Source organism: Tetranychus urticae, chromosome 1 (assembly GCF_039701765.1).
Source record: "Tetranychus urticae isolate SD_2017Ah chromosome 1, NJAU_TeUrti_SD_1.0, whole genome shotgun sequence".
In the NCBI taxonomy this organism is placed as follows: Eukaryota; Metazoa; Arthropoda; class Arachnida; order Trombidiformes; family Tetranychidae; genus Tetranychus; species Tetranychus urticae.
This window is the reverse complement of record NC_142958.1, coordinates 718,371-742,917: the sequence shown is the minus strand read 5'-3', so window position 1 is coordinate 742,917 and position 24,547 is coordinate 718,371. Positions and strand designations below refer to the sequence as shown.

The 24,547-nt window shown below is 32.7% G+C and overlaps 7 protein-coding genes and 1 long non-coding RNA gene across 9 annotated transcripts; 4 read left to right on the top strand and 4 right to left on the bottom strand.

Moving 5' to 3' along the window:
• Nucleotides 1-25: 25 nt before the first annotated feature.
• Nucleotides 26-2,242, bottom strand: S2P (membrane-bound transcription factor site-2 protease). Its single transcript, XM_015937941.2, has 7 exons — nucleotides 1,963-2,242; nucleotides 1,798-1,883; nucleotides 1,514-1,700; nucleotides 1,336-1,439; nucleotides 1,009-1,255; nucleotides 430-947; nucleotides 26-365 (listed from the first exon to the last, which is right to left on the bottom strand). The coding sequence occupies exons 1-7, from the start codon at nucleotides 2,035-2,037 to the stop codon at nucleotides 140-142; spliced, it is 1,443 nt and encodes a 480-aa protein (XP_015793427.1). The 5' UTR covers nucleotides 2,038-2,242; the 3' UTR covers nucleotides 26-139.
• A 140-nt stretch (nucleotides 2,243-2,382) lies between these two features.
• LOC107369970 (E3 ubiquitin-protein ligase RNF123) lies at nucleotides 2,383-7,439 on the top strand. Its single transcript, XM_015937940.3, has 4 exons — nucleotides 2,383-2,599; nucleotides 3,070-4,396; nucleotides 4,472-6,709; nucleotides 6,778-7,439. Exons 1-4 carry the CDS (start codon nucleotides 2,581-2,583, stop codon nucleotides 6,896-6,898), a joined length of 3,705 nt encoding a protein of 1,234 aa, XP_015793426.2. The 5' UTR covers nucleotides 2,383-2,580; the 3' UTR covers nucleotides 6,899-7,439.
• A 184-nt stretch (nucleotides 7,440-7,623) lies between these two features.
• On the top strand, nucleotides 7,624-9,520 carry LOC107370013 (peptidylglycine alpha-hydroxylating monooxygenase). The gene is made up of 3 exons (XM_015937987.3): nucleotides 7,624-8,037; nucleotides 8,280-8,933; nucleotides 9,046-9,520. The coding sequence occupies exons 1-3, from the start codon at nucleotides 7,864-7,866 to the stop codon at nucleotides 9,328-9,330; spliced, it is 1,113 nt and encodes a 370-aa protein (XP_015793473.2). The 5' UTR covers nucleotides 7,624-7,863; the 3' UTR covers nucleotides 9,331-9,520.
• A 155-nt stretch (nucleotides 9,521-9,675) lies between these two features.
• LOC107370012 (ABC transporter G family member 20-like) lies at nucleotides 9,676-13,135 on the top strand. Its single transcript, XM_015937985.3, has one exon. It carries the CDS (start codon nucleotides 10,370-10,372, stop codon nucleotides 12,482-12,484), a length of 2,115 nt encoding a protein of 704 aa, XP_015793471.2. The 5' UTR covers nucleotides 9,676-10,369; the 3' UTR covers nucleotides 12,485-13,135.
• Nucleotides 13,136-14,637: 1,502 nt separating this feature from the next.
• Nucleotides 14,638-15,663, bottom strand: LOC107370042 (splicing factor YJU2). The gene is made up of 2 exons (XM_015938015.3): nucleotides 15,547-15,663; nucleotides 14,638-15,470 (listed from the first exon to the last, which is right to left on the bottom strand). Exons 1-2 carry the CDS (start codon nucleotides 15,568-15,570, stop codon nucleotides 14,709-14,711), a joined length of 786 nt encoding a protein of 261 aa, XP_015793501.2. The 5' UTR covers nucleotides 15,571-15,663; the 3' UTR covers nucleotides 14,638-14,708.
• A 1,530-nt stretch (nucleotides 15,664-17,193) lies between these two features.
• LOC107369997 (uncharacterized) lies at nucleotides 17,194-18,112 on the bottom strand. Its single transcript, XM_015937969.3, has 3 exons — nucleotides 18,015-18,112; nucleotides 17,840-17,875; nucleotides 17,194-17,757 (listed from the first exon to the last, which is right to left on the bottom strand). The coding sequence occupies exons 1-3, from the start codon at nucleotides 18,054-18,056 to the stop codon at nucleotides 17,392-17,394; spliced, it is 444 nt and encodes a 147-aa protein (XP_015793455.1). The 5' UTR covers nucleotides 18,057-18,112; the 3' UTR covers nucleotides 17,194-17,391.
• Nucleotides 17,645-18,755, top strand: LOC112539654 (uncharacterized). Its single transcript, XR_016201105.1, has 3 exons — nucleotides 17,645-17,786; nucleotides 18,380-18,537; nucleotides 18,616-18,755. It is a non-coding gene; the product is annotated as an uncharacterized LOC112539654 (long non-coding RNA).
• A 1,320-nt stretch (nucleotides 18,756-20,075) lies between these two features.
• On the bottom strand, nucleotides 20,076-24,249 carry LOC107369996 (signal transducer and activator of transcription 5B). Of its 2 annotated transcripts, none has more exons than XM_015937968.3 (6): nucleotides 23,972-24,249; nucleotides 22,994-23,768; nucleotides 22,802-22,894; nucleotides 21,975-22,624; nucleotides 21,663-21,800; nucleotides 20,076-21,420 (listed from the first exon to the last, which is right to left on the bottom strand). In XM_015937968.3, the coding sequence occupies exons 1-6, from the start codon at nucleotides 24,118-24,120 to the stop codon at nucleotides 21,342-21,344; spliced, it is 1,884 nt and encodes a 627-aa protein (XP_015793454.1). In that variant the 5' UTR covers nucleotides 24,121-24,249; the 3' UTR covers nucleotides 20,076-21,341. The 2 variants fall into 2 exon arrangements, with proteins under 2 accessions (XP_015793454.1, XP_015793453.1); XM_015937967.3 differs by having other exon boundaries at nucleotides 20,076-20,570.
• Between the last annotated feature and the right edge of the window lie 298 nt (nucleotides 24,250-24,547).

Genomic DNA, 24,547 nt, shown 5'->3' with positions numbered 1-24,547 from the left:
AAACAGATAAGCTGTAGAACATGAGTGTAATTTTGAATCAATTTATTAATAATACGGTTGGCACATAAATATTTAGATTGTAATAGGTGTGTAGATGTATATTTTTAGGAATTATAAGAGTTTTAAACATATGAACATATTAAACATGATTCTTTACAACGCTCAAAAATCCCAAAGATACACAAATAATAACCAAGATTGTTCCAAAAATTGATAGAGATAATTCAACAAGATGCATAGATGATTTTGAGAAGAATCTTTTAAACAACAGTTCCAAAGAACTTTTTGTGATGTATTTTCCATCCATTACAAAACAAGGAATAGAGTTCAGCAGAGATAGAGCCAGAGAAAATGATGTGATGTACCTGTTTGAAGAAAATTAAAGTATTAATTAGTTGAAAAAGATATATTGTATTTGTAAAGACAAACCTTAATAAATTTTCCCATCTTTGGAGCCACAATAAAGATAGAAAATTAAAACGTGGATTATAGTTGATCACTGATAATGAATTGTATAATTCGTATGGATGACCCCAAAAAAGAAATGCAGGTTTATCTTTTCGTTGCAATTCCATCAGTTTGAAGCCAGGAGTCTCGACTTTTGGTTTAATACAGGAATAACCATTTAAACATTTTGTTGTTTCATTACAATAAGTGGTAAATTTTTCTAGAATTTGTCTCACTGGTAAACATAAATGTTGTTCGGAATGTAAATTGTTGAAACACAAATGTCTTTTCAAATTTTCAACGCAGCAAGTTTCGCCTTCAGATTTGAATTCTTCCTCATTAATAAAATTTTGGGAAACACAATAGCTTTCATCTGGTTCCGTCAGTAAATTTAAGAAACATGATTTCCATTCTTCTTTACTGGTAACTCGACAATGACGGTTAATATTAGTAATGATGTCATATGTTTGAATTCCATGGCTACCAGAGGCATCCCAATTCTGTAATTGTAAAAAATAATTCATTAAAAAGTGTTTATTTAACAACCCAAAATCAAAATACCTCTTGTGTACTAAGAACTACAACTCCTTCCCCAGTTTTATACAACGGACTTAATATGAAAGGGTTGAGTAGAAGAAGTGACGCAGTGAAAAGACCAAGAGCCAGGTTGTGCCAAACTCCAGCGCAAAATATTCTTAATTTACATAAAATCGCTAGTCTGTTGAGTTGATCTTCAGCTATATTAACGTATGCAATTGGTAGAAATGCAAAAAATGAGATCCCAGCACCGTTTACCTTGATGCCTTCTCTATCAAAATAAACAATAATATAAAATGTGAAAGATGAGCAAATCAAACACTACAAAACAAAAGAAAATAAAAAACTTACTTTAAAGCTGCAATAAAGTGTCCGAATTCATGGAAAACACTTGAAATTATGAGAGCTATAATATAATAAAAAATTTCACTAAAAGGTAAATTAACTCCTGGCAGCTGCAAGACATAATAAGCAAAATAACATTAATAACTGTATTATATTCTGTATTTATAAAAGCTTTGAAACTTACGAGTGGTTCAAGAGTTCCAAAATTTTTTGATTTTTGTTTTTCATGTGAAATCAAATTTACAACAGTCTGCAGCAATATACAAATAGAGACAGGAGTCAGGAATAGAGAGACAAAAACACCTAGATTCATCCATGTTTCGACAAATTTATCATACCGGTTCACATATCGAGACAATCCATATTCAATTCTTGAAAATATGAATAATAATAGAATAAATACACATTTGAATTCAACTGAAAGCAAAACAAAATAATAACATAAAAACTTTGCCAACTTCACCAAACCTGTTTAAATAGACGCCCAGATAAAATGGTTTGATTTTTAATCCAATAGTTTTGCTTAAGTTGATGTAAGGGTGAACCAAGCATGACTACAAAGGAAATGAATACAAATTGAACTTGTTAACTCCTTTAGTTCTTGACAATAGACAAGAAAAAAATATAACTTACCGTTAAAATATAATGAGTGAAAAGAATTGTTGACCAGAATAGTAAAAAGCCAGCAGAAAGTAATATTAAATCCATTTAAATTAACTGACAACACTTAAACGAAAATAACATTTCCATAAGTGAAGATTAGAGTTCTGAGCTGTCATTCAATCAAAACAAATACAAAATATTACGTCTATATAAACAAAAAGATGCTAGGGAATGATTAAATTAATTGAAGACTGAATTAAGAATGATTAAAAGGCGATGATTAACGATTATAAATTGTAAACAAACAGTCTCGTGAAATCAATTTGGTATTCTTAGGGAAACCCTGCCACCTTGTGAACAAGAAGCTGAAGTACTGTTTATTGTGCTATGGTTGCCTAACAACCCTGGAGCAAAAGTAGAAAAAGAGAAAAAGAAAGAGAAGAGAGTTTTAATCAGAAAGACAAGACCAAGATCGGAGGAGAAGCTGGAATAACAACAAAAAAGTGAAATTCATTTTATTTGTTTAATTTCAATAATCAATCATTTAATTGTTGTTAACTCATCTTACCAAATTGTGTTCCGTTTCTCCTCTTCAAGTGTTATCAAGCATAATCGGGTTTCATATTGAACAAAGCTTCATCCTGGTACATGTCTCAATTAAAAATTGGTAAGTATCATTAATTATTTTTTAAAAATTGTATCAATTTTTTCTATCAAGATTATTCTCATTTTTGATTTATTTATTATTATTATTATTGCATGGAGTTTGAGTATATTTTTTATTATTCTTGTCACCTGGAATAGATATAATCCGTGTCCTTATTTTTATTACAATTAAGCCTACACAAATTGAATACCCAGTTGCGAAATTTTCTCTTCTATTGACTTTAAATAGCTAATTTGTCAGCATTTATTTAAAATCAAGCTTTCATTTCTTTTACTTATTTTTGAATTTTTTATTTTTCTCTGCAAATTTATTGTTCTCAGTTGTTTACTCTCAAATACGCTTATCCAGTTTTTTTTCCTGTGAGACTTCAGATGAAAAACTTGTTTATCTTCTTTGCTTTTTCGCTTTTCATTTTCTAAAAAATAATCACGAAATTTAAACAAAATATAATCTCTTTTTTCTTGAATTAGATCACGAGACCTTTGCCCGAGTCTTCTTAGGCTTACATGGCTCAAGTTCAGCTGGAGATGGGGGAAACACTTCGAGAATATTTGGAAGGTTAGATCAATTCAATTCTCCAATAGGCTGTAACGAGTCTGGCGATATGGATATTGATAGTTGTCCTGTCAAAGAACCGTTTATTGAGTTTGGCCAGCCCTCAATTTCTTATGAGGTCCTCGATTACTATATTGAAAGAAAATTGAAAGAATTAGAAGAAATAATTGAAACTGAACGAATAGCAGATCAATCTTCGTCTACCAAATCTTGCAATTACTGGTCATCTGAAGGGCGTTTAGGTCCTGTTCATGTTACATTTGATCTTTCTACCAATGTTGGCTCTCTTAAAATGGGTTACGACAAGTTGTCTCTTTCTGGTCATCATGAATTTTCCTCTGTGAAAGGAAATGTAGCTGTTTACAAAGGCAAGTGGATGTATGAAATTATGCTCACTTCTAAAGGAATAATGCAGCTCGGTTGGGCAACCTATCGATGTAATTTTTCTCATCAACAAGGAGTCGGTGATACTAGAGATTCCTATGCCTTTGATGGCAGTCGTATGAGAAAATGGAACCTGACTACCAATAAATATGGTGAACACTGGCATACAGGAGATGTTATTGGTTGTACAATAGACTTAGACAAAGGATCTATAGATTTTTACAGAAATGGACGACATTTAGGACAAGCATTTAATCATGTTAGATTAGGTCTTGGTTTTGCCTATTTTCCTGCAGTCAGCTTAGGATCTAATGAATCTTTAATTGCCAATTTCGGTGCTACCCCATTTAAATATCCAATCAAAGGATATCAACCTCTCGAGGCCATACCTCACGTTAATATCCGCAAGGCTGACCTTATGTTGGGATGGTTATTTGCTCTTATACCAATGAAAATCAGTAATGAATGGTTACCAACTCATTTTATTGTTAATTCACCGAATTCTAATCTCAACATCAGCTCATTTCTATTGGCTAACTTGGTTCTCAAGCGTCTAAGTAATCTTTTAACCAACAAATACATTAATGAGCAATGTTTATTGAAAAAATTGTTGATCTGCAATAATAGCCAAATAATTCATGGATTACTCGATCTTCTTTGGGCTCTCATGGAAAAATCTCAAATTCATGATTGTATTGATCATCTTGTAACCTCTCTTGTCAACGCTTACCATTTTTCACAATTTGACGATAAATCGAGTGCCTCAGCAACTGCATCTAATACAGAATCAACCTCCTTTCATACACTTCTCGATGCCTATCATCTTTCATCTCAATCATCATTGTCCTCTTCATTCTGGTAAGTTATAATCCATTGAAATAACCTTTCCTATTTTCCCATTGGAAATAATTTTTGAATTTTATTCTCTTACAGCATTTCATCTCAAAAACAATATCTTCTGGTTGCTCTATCTTTGGTTCAACATCCTCCAACTAGGATTTATCTGTTGAACCATGTACTTTTTGATAAAGTTAAGTTTCCACAGCTTTTTATCGGACGAACTGTAATGGATGATGATTTACTTGAAAGAGAAATTTTTCCCAACCTCACATTACAAAGTCTTGCGTCTCCCGAGGCATACAAAATTTTAAGAAGCAATGAAATTGAAAATGCTCTTATGGAGTTAGAGTCACTTCATCAAATGATACTAGATACTTTGATTTTTCAAGACGAAATCTGTCGGGTGATATTTCTTACCAAATTTGACAATTTCCTTAAGGAAACCACGAGCAGTTTGAATCCTCGCTTGATCTCCAATGGTTTAGAAGCTCCAGGCTCTTCACCAGCAACTCTTGCCATTTTTCACCGTTTAACTTCACTGATTCGCGTTCAATATGAATCTATGATCAATGTCCTACCGATCAGCTTTTTTGTTGATCCCATTTCTATTTCAACAGAAACCTGTAGAGTTGGAGGATTGGTTACTCACCTGAACAAAACTTATGAAAAAGAAATAAGCAAATACATAGAGACCTCATCAACACTGAATCCACTTTTGAAACATGTTTACGCCATTATTGATGGCTTGGTCAGACTGTATCCAACTGGTGCTCATAAACAATTGAGTAAATATTGTGCTATACGAGAACATCTATTGGAACTTGCTGATGCATTAGAAGAATTGAAAAAAATGGAAAATGTGAGTGATGAAAGCCAAACAATAATACAAAATACAACCAAAGTATTAGAAAAAGAATTTCTCATTAGAGCTCGACAAATGGCTTTAATTAATTCGACTGTTTTAACTGCTTCAAAGCGAGCTGATATCTACTGGCTTCTTAAATTACTCTTGAATACTCTAGATCATGCTTCTTCTTGTAGCTATCTGTTTAGTTTTATACCTGACTATCACATTGAATCTTGTCTTAACCTCAGTTATGCGATGCGTTTCTATTTCGGATCCACCATTTCTGCCAAATACAAAGGAAGTCCAACTTACTCTGGGCTATTCAATCCTGAACATGAAAAAGAATATCACGAATTATTACAACAATTGTGCATTTTTATCGCTTCCCATTTTGGAGACGAAAGAATCGTCAACGCTGATCTCCGTGAAAGCATTGCTCAGGCTTTGGCTTCTCTTGTTTCTAATCCTGAAACTTTACGCATTTTGGAGAATATTCCGCAGTCTAGTCGCACAAAGATGATAAAATCTCTTACTGCACCCTATGAGAATCGAGCTTGGGGTCAATCCAATTGGATACTTCTCCGAATGTGGAAAGGAAATGGATTTGCTTTCAAATATGCTTCCCCATCAAATATGGCTTTCAAGCTAACTAGTTCACATAGTAACCGAGAAATTTTCTCTAATTTAAGTTATCTAAAGGCCTGTCCATCTCCTGTTTTCCAAAAAGAATTGACTGATTATCTCACTGCTAATCCCGAAGTTTCCAATTCTTTTATCTCCTCTATTATTTGTCAACTTAACTGGTCATTCTCAGAATTCATTGGAATGCTTCAAGAGATTCAAAATAATGCTCAAAGACCTGAGAAGGTTTTCGTCGATGCTCGGCAGCTGAAAATATGCTGTACCTGTTTTGATCTCTCTCTTTCTTTATTAAGAGTCCTCGAAATGATTGTTTGCAACAATCATAGTCTTATAATTTCAACCCATGGAAATGGCTACATAATTAATCAATTATGCTCCACATTGAATCAAATACTGAATCGAGTAACTGTTCCAACTGGATCATTTGAGTATGTGATAGATTTAGACATGATTGGTCTTGAATTAGTAAACCATTTTCCAATATTAAGTGCTGTCGCTGGCCTACTCATAGCACTTGTGTTGCTAGGACGTGAACCAGATGATTGTGAAAAGGCAATCAATGCAATCATAACGGATGCCAATTTTCTTCCTAGCAGCTACTATTTTCTTATTGGACAGAATCCGAGTTCAGCAAGAAGACGCTTCCAGTTCGAACAATTCAGTGAAGTTTCACCAACAGAGATAGATCTACTCCACAAAGCCGTTAATCTTTTATTGGCTCGTCACCATACAGAAGAGTTGTCTAAAAGTGTTGAACATATTGATGAAGACGAACTATGCACAATTTGTTATGCAGATAAGAAGACTGCTAACTTTATTCCATGTGGACACCAATCTTGCAGGTAATTCACATCATTACTATAATCAGTAAATTTTAAGTTACTAATCTATTGATTTTTCATTTCTATAGGGCTTGTATTGCAAGACATTTTATGAAACATTCTGATTGTTTCTTTTGTAAAACAACACTGGATCGTGCAATATTTACAGACTCTGATAATGTTTTGTATCCTGAGGGTCTTCAGCCATAGCCATTGAATCCTTCAACAAACGCAATTAGCCCAGAAAAAACGATTACATTTCAATTGTCAGTGCATTATATCATCTTTCACCTTAATTTCTACAGTTGATATCAAGCATAAAAATGATGTTTTTACCAATGAAAAATTACAGGAATTAAGACCCACTAAAGAAAGGAACAGCTTAAAAAAGCAATCAAGTCAACAAAGAACTAGAAAAAGGGTAAAATCAATTCTTGGTTAAAAATATGTATATCATCGACCATTCATTATCTAATCATATACGACCCATTTCTGATCTACGCCATTAATTTATCCTTTACCAACTCATTCAAAAGAAATTAATCTTCCCTTTATCCCTTTCCTTTTTTGACAAAAATTATGAGATTAATTTTTTTAAAACAAAAATTTCACTTTAAATATTTAAAGATATATTTGTTTTCATATTCAATACTTAAAAACTTGTAGAGATTCACATTGCTGTATAGGTATAGTGACACAAAATGACCATTGGCAAAGAATCACAATAAATAAAAATTATTCGAATTTTTCATCATTTTGAAATATTCTTTACAATTTTATTTCATCCTCAAAAATATGATAAAATGTTCACCACGAAAAAATATCTCCATTTAAAAGATGAACTTAAAACTTGAAATCAGATAACTATTGAAATTGGATGTAATGTAAATAAAACAATTGAAATGAGCGCTTTAAAATCAAAGTCAAAATTTGTAACGGATCAATGCTATTGTAATACAAAATGCAATGACTGTTACTCACAAGTTCTGAACGTTCAGCAATATACATCACGTTGAACGCTTTAATTCAGTATTTAAAATGTTTTCAGCTGTTAACGTCGGATATTTGTTCAACATTTAGATCTAAAAAAATCAAGTCAACAAAATGTTTCTTCCTGTTATTTTTAAATTCAACTCGTCTCAATTAGTTTAGCTATAAAATATTAAATATTTAAGATGTATCTTTTTAATGGTAACAATTTGTGTTCAAATAATCATCATGATCTGGCAATGAAGAAAATATTAACATTAGCAATTATTTTCTTGTCTTTTGCTGTTCCTTTTGCTCAATCAACTAATATGAACTTGAAACACTTTCCAATGTTGATGCCTCAAGTTCAACCCAATACGGTAAGTAATCGATTGTTTTTATGTCATTATAACCCTAGCATATTGAAAACCTAGTAAAACCATGTCGATGTAACCTTCTGAAAGAATTATTTTTATCAGATTATTCAATGATTAACGTGTTATCAACTGTATGCATAATTTCAAATCTGAAAATCTAAAAGTTGTAAAGTTATTGAATATTATGCCTTCAATTTATGCTAATTTTTTATTTTCTTGTATTACTGTGACCTCTATCCATTTAGAAAGACTCGTATCTATGTACAGCATTCCGAATGCCTCGGTATAGAACTGAATACATAGTTGAATTCATTCCAAACGCAACAATGGAAACAGCTCATCATATTATCATTTATGGCTGCAAAGTCCCAGGATATCATGTACGAGACAGTCCTAGAGCTGTTTGGGAATGTGGTGAAATGTCTGGCGTTGTTGGTCCAGATTCACCTTACCTTCGAGCACCAGTCTGTACAGGAACCTATTCAATCATTTATGCTTGGGCAATGGACGCCCCAAGTCTAGTCTTACCAGATAAAGTAGGTTTCAAAGTGGGTAAAGGCACAGATATAGCATTTCTAGTCCTTCAAGTTCACTATGCTAAAGTTGATCGATTCCTTAAAGGTGACCGTGATCAATCAGGAATCATACTTTCAATGACCCCAGACTCAGCCAACAGAGTTAACAAAAGAGCCGGTGTACTTTTATTAGGAACACAGGGTTCTATTCCTGCTAAATCAATTGAACACATGGAAACTTCTTGTAAAATTAGTCAACCTATTTTGATGCATCCATTTGCTTTCCGTACACATACCCATAAGCTGGGTAAGTTGGTGACAGGATGGCTTATTGAAGATGGAAAGTGGAAGTTACTTGGAAAACGCGATCCTCAAAAACCTCAGGTATTTTTTATCTTTGGGTGTTGTGAACGTAAACACTGTTCATAAATCATCTTGTCATTGAATAACCATTGTTTGATTCGTATTTTTTTTCTTCATTTATCATCATTTTCAGATGTTTTATCCCATAAATAATGAATCTCTGATAATAAAAGAAAATGATGTTTTAGCAGCTCGGTGTACAATGGATAACTATTTATCTCATCCAGTTTCAGTTGGACCAACTGGTGATGATGAGATGTGTAATTTTTATATAATGTTCTGGGTTGATGGTGATGATGAATTGGATGAAAAATACTGCTTCTCATCCGGACCTCCCACTTATTACTGGAAAAATGATCCATTGATCGGACAAGTTCCCGATGATATCGACAGGGAAGCAAGTAATTACATTCAATAAGAAGCAGATTTGGTTTACTGTAGCGTTATGTTTTAATTTACTCATGCATACAAAAGTTGATCTTTCCTCATTATTTTATCATTGAAAAATGGTTCTCCTGATGTCAGCTTCAATCTTTTATTTAATCCGATCAGCCATGTTGCCTGTTTTAAACAATTAAATTCATCAATAAACTTAACCCTTCAACCAATCATTTGACTAAACATTTCAAGGGCTGACCAAAATTGGATTCATCAATTGTAGTTTCCAAAATTTAAAAACAAAACCAATTGAATTTGTACAAAATGATGAAGCTTGGATTAATTGTTGATAATTGTGATTCCATTTGATCAGCTTGTTTTGAGGAAAGCTTGAATGTTTCAGCGATGCTTTCAAAAAATCTTTTTGCGGACCAAAAGTAAAAAAAAACAAGAAGTGAAAAAAGTATAAAAAAGAAGCAATTGGAATTGGAAAGAAACATCGAAACCTTCGGGTTAAGTTAGAACCATTAACCTGAAAGAAAGCGAAAATGCGAAAAAACGTTTTCCTTTCCTTATTTTTACTTTTAGGACAGCAAGTTTTCACCTTCTCCCTCTTTCCTTCTCCTCCTCTCAATCTCCCTCATCATGTAGACGGATTGAAATTAAATTCATCTGAACTCTTCAGTCAACTTTTCATTCCAATCCACTATCAAAGTCCATCCTTTTGCTTCTTCGCTTCTTTTTTTGTTTCTACTCATTCCACTCTCTTTCCCCTTCTTGCATCACCGTCTTCCTCCTTTCTAATTGTGATTAAGGCGATTAAATAAGAGCACTGACCTATTCTGTAAACTGTAACCTTTGGGTCCAGAAGTAGCCCTTAGTTAACTTGTCTTAAAAATATGCAATCAATTTCAATCCATTTACTTTCATGTGTTACAGTGTAAAGTTTTCAACAAATGATCAGTTAAACACTCATCTCAATGCTAATTCTGATTAAACATTTCTCTCCGTTTGTTAATGTGTTAATTTGTGGGACAATTGTCTATCATTGATTAAAAGATTGACTTAAAGTGAAGAAAATGTCTCAAGTTGATTGTAAAGTCAGTGTTAACTGTAAATCAGATACAACAAAAGCCGCTGTTGTTGCTGACAAATTAGTGCTAAGCTATGCCAAAGGAGAGAAGCTTTTTCTTGCTCTTAACAATCTTTCCATGAACATACCGCAAGGTTGTGTTTACTGTTTGATTGGACCATCTGGTTGTGGTAAGACAACCTTCCTTCGATGTCTCACCGGATTTTTTAGACCAGTGAAAGGTTCAATTAAACTGTTTGGTCTTAATCCAGGAGATCCATCTTTAGGTATTCCTGGACCTAATTTAGGTTACATGCCTCAAGACATTTCATTGGATAGTGACTTTACCATTGCTGAATCAGCCATTTATTTTGCTCGTCTGTATCGTGTTCCTTTGGCCGGTGTTCAACAACGTTTAACCTCACTTCTTAAAACTCTTGGTCTTCCACCTTCGACTCGTTTGATTGGTAAATTATCGGGTGGACAGAAACGCAGGGTATCTTTTATTTGTTCAATCATCCATGAACCCAAATTGATAATTTTGGATGAGCCAACTGTTGGTTGTGATCCTTTAGTTCGAGAAAACATGTGGAATATTATCTTCAAAATGACATCAACTAAACTAACCACCGTAATAATTACAACTCATTACATTGAAGAAGCTAGGAGAACAAATTTAATTGGATTTATGAGAAAAGGGTCAATCTTAGCTCAAGAATCACCTGATGCTATTTTAGCTCGTTATGGAGTACCAACTTTAGAGGAAACCTTTGCCATCATGTGTCGACAAGAAAGACCTTTATCTGGTCAAAATGTTTGTGAACAAAATTCTTCTTGTTCTTCATCATCTTTCAACACTCAACACGAATCAAGTGGTCAGCAACAATCTGAGGATTCCTCTTCATCTCAATCATCCAACACGTTTAATTGTCTAAGCAAAACAAACCTAATCATACAATGGAGTTTGTTTACCGCTGTTTTCAGTCGAGTGTTTCTTCGTTTCACCAAAATGCGTTGGTATATTTTAGGTGCTTCCTTTGTTATTGCCTATCTGGTTTACCTTTATGCAACAATCTATGGTACTACACCTAAACACATGGCTGTAGGTTTATTTAATGAAGAGGATCCACCTCGAGCCAGCCAAATTGTCTTGGACAATATTAATTCAGAGGTCATCCAAATAATTCCTTTCAATGATTTAGAGTCAGCATATGCTGCTGTGGAAGATAAATCAATTCATGGATTTCTACATTTCCCACGCTTCTATTCCTCATATGCACCTTTAAAGTACCATTTCCGAGAGCCCATTGACCAAGAGTACCGAGATTTCATTGAAAATGCTCAAGTTCGTTATGTTGGTGATGCTTTTGAGAAAATTGTTTTCCAAATAATTGAACAATCCTTAACTCGAGGTCTCAGAACAGCGGGACCACAAATGTTGGCCAACCTTTCTCTTAACCCAATGATGGCAACTTGGCCCATTACCCAAGGAGATCCAATCTATGATTTATCTGATCCATCTGATCTAACTGGATCCAAGACTTTCTTCATGCCTGTTGCCATATTTTACATTGCTCATGTAACTGGTTTCCTCTTATCAATCTATTCACTTCTCCGTGATCGTAAAGACGCTATTCTCGAACGTACTTATGCCGCTGGAGCTGGTCCAACTCATATCTTACTAAGCCACATGATAACAAACACCTTGATTCCTATCCTAACTTCTGGCCCTGTCTGGTATATCGCTCTTGAATATTTGAAAGCTCCGTGCCAAGGATCATTTCCATTACTTTTACTCTTTTACTTTCTCAATATTCTGGCCGCTCTTCCAGTTTCATTTTTATTTGCTGTTCTTAAATTTGATCAAATGTTTATATTTATGCTTGCTGTTGCTTATTGTATGGTTGGCTTAGCTACTTGCGGAATCCTTTGGCCTGAAGAAGGTTTGCCTTATTTCATGAGATCATTCAGATACTTTTTCCCTTACCCAGAAATAATTAGAGGATCAATCAGGATAATGGTTAAAGGCTGTGGATTGGAAGATGCAATTGTCTTCAATTCACTTATTCATTCCTTGATCTTTTATGCTGTTACGGCTGTTTTTGTGAGAATCGTCTTTTAAAATTGATGACCAATCATCAAAGCTATAAAATACATTTCAAATTGACTACATTTTTGAAATTTTGTTGTTACCAAAAAAAACACTTTACGTAGACAAATTGTGAATGTATTGGAAATTATTCACAGATGATTTAAATCACCGAGCAATTGACCTTTTTTCAATGACAAAATTTGTCAATTTTTGATACAAACGAAGGCATTTCTTATATTTTTATAACACAACTTCCAGTCAATTCAACTTTTCACTTCATGAAAAAAAATTCACTCTATTATTATAAATAGAAGCAGCAAAAAAGCATCAATCATCTGAATATCATTAAATCAGGCAACATGATTATGATAGAGGTATATCGAAAAATGAATGAAAGATAATTTGATGGAAACGAATGTTGAACATATTTAGTACAATCGCACTGTTGTCAAATTAAATTTAATTATCAGTTAATAATAGTAAAACCAAATTGTTTCCCATCAAATTACCATTTCGTCTGTGATTGCTATTACATAAGCAAATGTCTACCTACAGTCCCATGTAATCTTATTGTGATCATCCTCGATAATAGCTTAAGCATCAGCTGACCACAAGACCAATTGTCAATGAACAAAATTGTAATGTAATGGCAAATGTTAATAAACAAAATTACAAAATATATTCAATCAAAATGAACAAATAAAATGATTATGAGGAAAAAAGAGGAAACCTTGTCAAGTTGATTCAATGTTTTCACCCAACTTTGAGAAGGTAAAATTAAACGTTAATCAAGATGGTGAAGATGATTAATACTCAACGAAAAAAACCAAGAACAAGACTTAATTGTAAGATTAGTAGACATCGAAAGGTTACAATTTAAAAAGCGAGTTAAATGCAGTAAAATATGATTAGATGAAAACAAGTTTTTCATTACAGGACAAATAATGAAGACAATATGAGCAAGTAATCACAATCAATTGATGGATCACACTTTGACAAAAATTGAAGTGTTTTTGCTTTGTTTTCCGATCAAATGAAAAAAGGTAAGTCTTCAAACCAAGGACAATTAATGATTTAATTAAAAATCTTATCGTAGTGACAGTGACACTTTGAATCAAGCTAAATAGCCGTTAACCATTACTCAGTTTAATGCTAATCAAACAGGGTTGCTGATTTCAAAGCAATTTACCTTTATTTCGTTTTAGCGATGCTTCACAATCAACTAATCACTCTGTTCATCATCAATTCAACCTGTGTTATGGTGAAAGAAGGAAAAAGGAAGAAAAAAATTCCGAAAAGGTCTGCTTTTTTACTTGAAATGATGCTTTTTGGAGGTAACTTATTGTTGGATTTAAAAGGGCTTTTTTACCTCTTCAAATATGATTGGAAATCTCAATGATTTTATCAAATTGTAATCATTTCCACTCAATCTTTCCATTTTCAACACATAATTGTTATCCATTACTTTACATAACATATGATTATCGTTTGTTGTTGCTGTAATGTTAATGATAATGTTATAAATTAATGGGAATCGCAAGTGACCCGGTTAATATATCAAGTTTATCTGGTTTTTACTGGAGGCTGAAAGTTTAAATAAACACAATCAGTTGAATTTTTAACTTTTCAGGAATTGATTTATAAGTAACTTTAACTGCTTACTATTAGTTGGTTTCATCAATTAAAGCATAAAACAAAATTCAATTCATATTAGCATGATTGTTGGTCATAATTGACTTGAATAATACGCTTTGATTGAGAAAATATTCATTATCGATTATTGCTTGAAAGTTCAATTTGCTCGATAATGAAAGTGAAAGTTGTGGATCATTATTTGATTAAAAGGTGAGACTTTATGAGCGACGAGAAAAATTTTGATTTGTCAAACGAGTTCACTTCAAGATTGTTCTTGTTTTTTGAACATACGAAACTACACTTTTAACGGTTAAATAGCTGATTGGTCTAATGATTTTGTCAAATCATAATTAGGTTTCGCTTCATGTTTAATCACACAAATTTAATAGTTCATCAGATTCATAGGTTCCAATTGATTTGAAATGAATTTACAAGAAGCCAATTTATCTTTTCAACACAATAAATCAATCCTCCATTCACAAGTCTTGATTAAATTAGGTAAAAATGGTTTGGTGCTGAAAAGTGATTAAAAAGTAAGTCAATATAAATTAATCTATCAAAATAATTTTACTATAGTTGTATTGATTAATCCTCAATAGTTACATTTATGATACAGTTGTCAATCAGATGGTTTTTTAGCTGGTCGATCAGGTTCCTTGATTTTAATTAAACTGGATAACTTTCTTTTCATAGATTGTTTGCTAGTAGACGGTTTCGGCGGTGCAAATGAGGTGAATGATGATGTTTTCGTTGCAGATGCAGTAGAAGTGGACGGAGCTAATTTTGCTTTTTCAGCCATAATACTTTTTATAAGAGCTTCATCTTCCTCTTCTTGTCTTCGAGCCTCTAAGATTGCTTCTTCTTTGGCTTTCTCTCTCTTTTTAGCTAAAATTTCTTCAAAATTGACCACGACTTTTTTATCACTTTGATCTTTAAGTTCTTCTAATTCTTCTAATTCCTCCATTTCTCGACGTGAAGCTAACTGACGCTCCTCTAATAATTTAATTGGATTTGATTTCACCTCTTCTTCTTTTTCTTTGGCTTCTTCGAGAGCTTTTTGTTCGGATAAACGAAGTGCTTGAAAATTTCGAGTTGCTCCATGTTCAAGTTCATAATCGTAGCTTTTTGGATCTGTTTTGAAGGTTATTTCTGCCATACAAACTGGACACTTGAAATAAAAACGGAAAACTTTCAAACCAAGATAGCTTTCATTTTCAATAGTTTCCTTTCTCGCATTGAATTTTTTTGCTTTGGCAATATAGTCTCCACAAGTATTGCACTGCATGTTGAATGGTACCATGATACGTACAGTGTACTGTCTAGTTTTAGGATGGCGAAGCCGAGGAACTTTACTGGGATCGAAATCCGGTGGATAGTATTTCTAAGAAAACAAACATAAAAATTAGTAAATAAAGATGTACAAAGGATCAAATTTAAAGTATATTAAATTTACTTACATTTAAAACCTTTCTTTCCGACATTCTGAACTTTTAAAAATCACAGTTTATAAATTATGGAGGTTGATAATAAACAAATTTTTCTAAATTAAAGATAAATAAACAATTGTAATTGTAGATGAACAGCTGAAAAGAAAGCAGAAAAGTCATGCGTAAGGAACACAAGAATATTTTATTCACAAGATGGCAGTGTTGTAAGATTCAGGTCTCCATTAATTTATTGATAACAATTGTAAGACAAATTGTTCAATAACTTTTCGTTGAAATTTCGTTTCTTCTAAATCAAGGGCTATTAAAGTAACATTTTCTTGTAATTGGCATGTTAAAGACTATTGAAATTCTAGCAATCTCAAGGGTCACTTTACTTTCCGAGTGAGATTAAAGGCATTTCTACGAATACGTTTAGCTAATTTCATTTTCACTTTCCTCTCTGGGCTTAAAGACTGAAAGCAACAAGTCAATTTAGTTGGACTAAAAATTGTAGTTTACGAGCTCACTGGCTATAATTACTACGAAAAGAAGCATAGACAAGAACATGAGTTGAGAGTTAAGACTTTAATTGCGAGGCCATAAAAATGAGATCTATAGCGATGATCTTAATTTTATTTCAGAGGTCATTTTCTTGAGGGTAATCAGGCCCAATTTAAATATTATATTAATATTTTGTTTCCATCTTGAGATTTTCATTATTCAGTTCTTGGAAACTTGTATTTGACTCTATTTTTCATTGTTAATAGGCCTGAAATATGAGGATTAATAAAAAAATGTCAACGTTCAAGTGAGTTATCTTCGTATAACTGTACTCAAAACCTTTATAAATACAAGCTAATTGTGCTGATCCAAAATTAACATGAATTATGCCAGTACTTTTACCCTAACAAGCTGTACTTACTTTACTAATCTCAAGTGATATCATTTAAGATTGTATAATAAATTTCTTATATTGTATTGTGTCTGTTGTCAGGTGTAAAATATCTCTGTTGCCATAAAATTATTCAGAATTTGTTTTATCTTAACTCAAATATTTATTTTATTTCTTTCTATCAAAAATAAAAATCAGGTAATAAAGTGACTGATGGATGGATGTTCATCTTTGTTATTTAACCTTACCAAGATGTGAATTTGCAACAATTAATCAATTTATCTGTACCTATTGATCATTCAAGTTTTTCCCAGTAATTGCTCAGCACCTATTCTTATCATTACAATAGCTTGTACCCATTCTGTTATAAACAGTTAACTTGAATTGATGATTGGTTTAACGAGAAATTCAACCTCCATGGTTACCATGATAATCAAGTATCTAGTCCTTACTTCCTAGAAAAGATCAAATCATTTCTCAGAAAAATAATCTTTACCATTTGTTTGCTCTCATCATCTTTCTCCTTATCATCACCAGTTGGACTCACAGTTTTACCAACTAAATTTGCCAGGACAAAGTTTGTTCCCATTTCCTCAACTACTAAATGCTACCAAACCTTTACTGCAATGAGTTTTGATCATTCAGTTGATTTAAATGATTATATTTGTGTTGCTTCATTCAATGACGTCTCTAGTAAATTGTCGATTCAATTGTGATTTTATAAGGATATTGTTCAATAAAGCCCAATGATTGATAATCGATGGATTTTCAAGTTTCAAGTAAGCAACAGTGAAATACTTTTATTTTAAAATATTTAGATCAACCTTTAATTTTGATTAAGGGTTTTAGATTGAAGAGGAATCAAATTCAACTTTGTTAACTACGATACAGCTTTGACCATTCAACTTAATAAATCAAGTTACGATGGAAAAATCAAAATTTGTTTTGACTCTAGTTTTTAATGCGTTTCATTTTTTGTAGTCTTAAAAGTTGGCTGCAGCTTTGGATGAAGTGGATGCAGCGGCAGATGATTGTCCTGATGTTAATCCAGCTAATTGTTGGTTCATAGTTGATCCCAATGAACGTCCACCAAGTGAGGCAGCATTGGAAGTAATTTTTCGCATAGCGTTATTGCTCATATCCTTTATGTTTCTGGTTGCCTCATCCATAGCGTCTTTTAACTGTCTCATTGTCAACGAATTTTTCCTTGCATGGTTTCGTCGAAGAGTTTCTTGAATCACTCCCATTTGTTTTTCCATGGACTTCAACTGGTTCATAACATGGTTCATTGGGTTTGCTCCCATCATCATTGGATTAGCCCGTTCATTGAGATTACGAGATTCAAGATTCTGTAAGGTAAAACATAAGTAATAAAAATGTAAGTAAAATCAACTTCCTTATTGTCCATTGTAATGTCATCTGGAAACTTACTGTTGCTTGGAGTGACATTTCATTTCCAAGAGCAAACTATAATGGAAAGCGATTGAATTTAGATTGAATTAGTTAAATTGATATTTTTGAGAAATTTAATTTTCCAAGTTTTACAAATTTTAATTGTTAGCAGAAAATTTCACTTGGAAATAGCTTTGAGCTTCATTATACTTACAGATACACAGCAGAGTCCGATCAGAGCAATTTGTAGTTTCATTTTGAGAATTATTTAATGTACAGTATGATTTAACACAGTGATTGTATATACTCTTGATAGAATGATACTAATCTGATCAAAATTTTATCCGTTTCATTTATATAAAATATTTAACCGAATCTACTCATCAGTTGAAACTAATTCATAAATCATCATTACATGTGCCATGATTATCATTCATTATATGTAAAATTTTACATCATCAATCAATCAATTTAGGTAAAATTTACTCAAAAATAACTAATTACAGAATATCAAACTTCAAATCATCTAATTTATAATATATGTTCAAAGCAACTTATGATTTATTTCTCATGTTACAGAAAAAAAACTTGGATAGATATGAAAATGGGAATAAAAGCTCCAGTTGAAAGTCAAAGTTGTTAATCGAGAGGAATTTCTGAAACCACTTTTTTGTGAAAATAACAATTGGGAACAATCGCAGTTACGATGAGAAATTTGATTAAGTTTGCTCAGTCAGGTAACGAACATGTGCATGGAAATCCACTTGACTATATAATTTAACCATTTAGACCCATCTGCTTCTTTTACTGAACAGGCAATTATAATTCACATTGAACTTCACTGCAGCAAAAATGCAAAGCCCATCATATCCAACCAATAAGATCAGGTAGAGATCGAGTTGAAATTTTTTTGACTCAATCATCAGACGAACAGGAATTTCATTTCTTCATTGCTTGTTTCAAGCAGTTCTAATGCGTTTAATTTCAGATTTCAGCTGAAAAGGTAGGTTCCATCTGTTGAAGGATCTCCAGTTTAACTTGCGATTAATGAAACTGGCTCTATTATGTTATCGGGTTTCACAAATCCTTCAGGTATTTCCGCGTTCATTTTAAACTAGTCGCGGACCCTTCGCAAAATGTGAAATCGGTAATGCCTTGTCTTTCAGGCCACATCTGATCAAGGTTTTGTCTCAACAAGTCCAGTTCGGGTCAAACAGCGTTCATAAACATTGAAACCTAAAAAATAAATTTGAAAAATTGTAAATTGTTAAATAAAAATTTAAAAATGACTTTTCAGAGACAACATGTATGTTTAGAAGGATATCACAGATTTCTTGGTCATACGAACAATCTAATTTGGAAATACGGGCTAAAGTTCACAATATTGGAAAAAATCAAAGTAAATATGAAGGATTCATTTTCAAATCACACATGCGAAGTAAATTCAAACAATTATTTATATTATTCAAGCTTACCTTGATGAAAAGACAAGTTTAATGCTTGTTGGTGTGGAATCAACTTAAAAAGTAAAGTAAATCAACCACTCTTGGCTGATTCCTTTCGCTCCAATCCTGAGAATTTTCCAACAATCGAGCGAAAATCTACAGTTAATCACTCAACTGCTGATTATTATTGCAACTTTGATTTGACCATGATCACGCAATTATTGATTTAAGATTTCATCAACGAATTTGAGTTTTGAAGGTTTGTAAATTCTGTGAATTATTCAACCAAAAACAAGGCTCATTCAATTGAAGATGGGTTAGTAAATGGAAAGTATCGGCTTTCATCTTCAATATCTTTTTTCCAAAATTGGTTATTTTTCTTTTCAGCGTTTGAATTGCCAAATCATAATCCTCTGAATTTTCATGATAATCATTTTTCCATATTGATAAGTATTTATCCGATGTATCCTCAATTCAGAGTCAATCTCCAGATCTGAATACGAATGCAAGTTCAATGGAATGTATCAACATTTTTAACAGCTTCAAATCAACTTTAAGTCTTTACAATTGGAGAGCTTAATTTTCCTGTCATAAAAGCTGATTTTATCAGCATCTTATTGCTCGTAAAATTAAATTGGTTGGGTTTTCTGTACAATCTGAAAAGATAAGATGAAAAAAATTAACAAGATGTTGATCAGTCAGATGAAATTCTGGTACATTACTTGAAATGTTTGAAAGCTCCTCAATGTTCATTGTCAGTGGATCAATTACAGTTCCATAATGAGTGAAATGCTCGTCTCGTTTGTTGCAAAGATGAAGACTTTTATAGATTTAGTTGAATCAGTTTTTCAGGTTTAATAATTTTGTACATAAATAGATTGTTTTGCTCACTATACACAATGAATATGTTTTTATATTGAAAATATGATGAAGATGAATTCCTCCTAATTAACATCCTTCAAGGGAGAATCAGTTTAAGTAGATTGAGAACAGTATAGAGATTTGTAGAGTTGAGCTAATTTGCTCTACTAGAAGAGATTAATTTTTAAATTATTTGGAATCAATTTTCAATTCATTTGTGATTTTCTAAGAAAAATAAAGATAAAGAGGAAAAAACAGGTTTCAGTCTTTCGTGGACTCAACGTTGTAATTATTCGTGTTTGGCCTCCTGAGTTGTTCCGAAACAATTGAAGCCATTCGTATTGCCAAGAAGCTCATTAAGACCAACTCCAGATAAATCAGCAGGAAGATCGTCCATATCATAATCAACATCGTCCATGATATTGAAGAAATCAACATCTTGGAAGGATGTCATTGGTCCAACACTGAAAGCCCAAAAGAGAGACAGAGAAAGGGAAGAGAGAAAGGGAAGGATAGAGAGGTAAGAAAGAGGGGAAGAGAGAGAAAAGATGATATGAAAGGAGAGAGAGAGAGAGAGAGAGAGAGAGTGAAAATCGAGAAGAGTTTGTTTTCGCTTTGTTTACAAAATGTTCATTTTGTATTGTTTGATAGGCTTAAGAGGAAATTTGTGAAAAGATTGGGAACAATAACTTTATTCATCATTATGAAACATCATGTGTTTGAATTGTTCAAGTGTTGATTCACCACTTACTCTGCCAAATGTGATTGTTAGCTTTCAATAGAACGAGGTTGTAATTGATAAAATATATTTTTCTTTGTAAACTAACAATTATACATCTTTTCGAGTTTAAAGCTGAGTCAATAAATGAAGGTAAAACTGATAAGTGTTTTCATTTGTTTTAAAATAACGTCTGATAAAAAAGGTGCCAATTTTAAATGAAAAGACTTTCATTCGTTAAAAAGTAAAATGATTCTAGGCGGTTAATATTACAATGAAATAACATTAAGAAATATTTTTAGAACAACATTTGGAGGGAATAAATTGAATTAGTAGAAAGATGTTTCAATTTGATTAAAATGTTTTCAAATGAAACGAGCAATGGTAGCTGTTTAATTTTATCCCTCTGTTGAATTGTATATTTGTTAAAAAAAGAATTAATTTAATAGAAAGGGTTCACTGATATGCATTTATAAAACTTAGTTTAAACATCTAAATATAAAAATTAGTCGGTGACCTAAAAGTAGCTATTAAAGTCACAGATCATATGGGAATTTGAGTGCGTTTGCATGAAATTTACAGGTGTAATAACACTGCTGCAGTCGTGAAGGGAAAAGAGACAGAGATAGAGAGAGAGAGGAAGAGAAAGAAAGGAAAGGAAAAAGAGAGAGGGAAAGAGAATAGAGAAAAGGAAACAAAGGAAAGGAAGGAATTTCAATAACTAAAGTAAATATAATATAAAACAAAAGCAAAAAACATTCGAGCAAAAAAAACTTTGAAATGTTCAAAGAGGAACAAGTGTGGAAGGAAAAGGAAGTCACTCTTGGTTTGAACTTACTTCAAGCGAACATCACTCGATAAACTTCCCACTGAACTGGGTGGATCTCCGTAAATTTCATTCATTGATGGCGATTGAGTATTAATATTGGAATGGGGTGTACTTGGATAAGAATCGATACCGCCTCCAGGGGCCCATCTAAATATAATCAGAGAAAAGATTGAATGGAATCAATAAAGTGTATGATGGATTGAAACCATTTGACATGAATTGCTTTAGTCTACAGCATCAAATGTTACGTATTTTAAGAAAAGGTTGACATGAATTGAAAGAAAAATGAAAAGAGAAATAGATAAAATTGATGAAGCTTACTCTGGTATGTGAGTTACAAGTACTGGTGGTATGTATCCTTCAGCGGTTGGTTCGACATCTCTCAATGGTTCATAAAATTTACCGAAAGCTTGATCTTTGGGTATCTCTGGGTATAAATATTTTAAATGTTTGAGATCATTAATACGGTCTGGTAGAGATCGAATTTGGATGTCTTTTTGACTAAATGGTTTAATCATATAAACAGATTTTAAATCCCCGGTTCTATTTTCCGCTTTATATGCAATTGTAATGCATCCGAGTTCAGTTTCGCTGTATCGAAGAAGGAAGGTTCCATCCGGTTTATCCATCAAAGCATCTTCAGTTTGCTTGCGACCAATAAAACCATATATCAATCTATTATCAGGTCTCCACAAATCCTTCAGATGTTCCCGGGTTAATTTTAAAATTGAATAAAACCATTCCCAAAATGTAAAGTTACGATCTGGTAAAGGTTCTTTTGCAAATTGTGCCCAACTTAAATAGATTTGATCACATTCTGGTAAATTCCAATCTCTGAAGGCTTTTCCAGCAAGAAAATTTAAATCTTCTGTGGCAAGTTCACAGCCAACGAATGCGCCAAACTTGGTACTCAAAACTTGCCCAACTCTAGCCCATGGAACTTTATCTGGTACAACAAAAGGTGTTCGATCCTTGAAAATTAGATAAAATTGGGAAAAAAATCGTGAATGAAATGAAAATCATTAAAGCAATAACAAGAGGCTTTATTGAGCTATTGTAATGGCACACAAGCAGACAGATAAGATTAACAGGAAAATCTAGAATAAAGACAATAAAAAGTGATAAAATTATGTGAAAATGTAACTTACTGGTGATGCGAATGCATTATCCCAAGTAACAGTTGCCCAAGCATGGTTTTCTTGATTACCATGAACAATAACAACCAAAGGCAGTGATAAGGTCTACAAAATGCAACGCAAAAAAAGACAAAATAATGTATAATAGGCGATAAAATCAATACAAATGAAACAAAAAACAAAATAAGCAAAACTATCAGTTACCTTGACGTAGAAAACAAGCTCACCGGCAGCTAATTTGATTACTGCTTGGAAAAGTAAAGCAAATTTTTCATCTGTCACAGATTCAGTTCCTTTCTTTTCTGTCCTGTTAATTTTCTTCAAGATGAGAGTTCGAAAATTGGCAATAGATTGCTTCGTTGTTGGCTGCCATTGTAAGTTGGATTCTCGATTTAAAATAGCACCAGAGGTTAAATCAACTAATGTATTATCCTGCGATTGCATTAACATTCGAGCTTGCGATTCATTCAAAATCGAGGCTCTAACGATGGGACTGTGATGAATTGTCGTATTAGAGCTGAGTAGACCGCCAATTAGAGATCGAACTGTTGATGGAAATCGAGTATTTGTTTTGAGAACTTGAGGTGGCTGCTTTTCAACGATGAAAGTCCTTTTCACCAATTGTCCAACCATATTGTCAACATCACGTCTCATATTATTGAAATCTCCTTCCCAAGGCGGAAAATAAGTAGCCATCAATGTCAGCTCGTGTCGTAAATTTAGCCATATGCCGCCCAAAGTTTCACACCAAGATTGTACTTGTTCCAAATTATTTTCTACTGGAGCTCCATTACCAGCTATTTGTTGTTCATATCGAAATGTATCGACGTTTTCAAGAACTTCAGGTAGCATAACTGTGGTAGAGTTTATTAAATCTCTACATCGAGATGTCCAATATTCCCCTTTCTGTTGATAAGTCATCTTAACCTCATTCAAATTGTTAAACAAAATCTCTTTTTGCTTTTGAAACTTAATCATGCTATTGATATTGAAAAATAACGGCAAAAATAAACAGAGAAAAAGCATGAAAATTAAATAAATATTCAATCATCAAGGACAAATTACGACAAATATTGATCGGTTGGCAACAAAAACTATGTATGTATTGATATAAAAGAAATCAAGGTTTTCGTACTTCGTACATATATCAAATAACCAGAAAAATGTCAAAATATACTTTACCTTATGCTTGAAGTCTTTGGAAGTTCGTCAATTCGATTCGTCAGGTAAACAATGTTCTCATAATGAGAGATAAGCTCATTTCTTTTAGCGGTAAGATGATCCGTTAAATTTTGTAATTCCATAAGCCTTTCAGCTATTCTTCTATCCATGATGTTTACAAGTGAGAAAGATAATCGAATGAAAATGAAAGATTAAAAGTTTATGAAAAAAAATAGTTTAAGAAACCAAGAAAAAAATTAAGACGTGAGATTAATCAAATGGTCATAACAGTGTAATCGATTAAAATGTAAGGTTACAAAAAACAAGTTTAACAAACTGAACTCAGTTAGAGGGATGTGCGATATTATGGTTATCGATAATGATTATCGATATTCCACAGCTCGATATTTATCGATATTTTGCTCTTCCATTGAAACCAATGTTAAATTTCGATAAAAATATCGGTAAATATCGATATCCTAAAAGACGGATATCGCACATGACAAAACCGAGTACTCTAACAACGCCCCATTTCTCAGAAATGGGATCAGAAAGGAAGATACTCGAACATCGAGTCTCATATCTGATAGATTTATT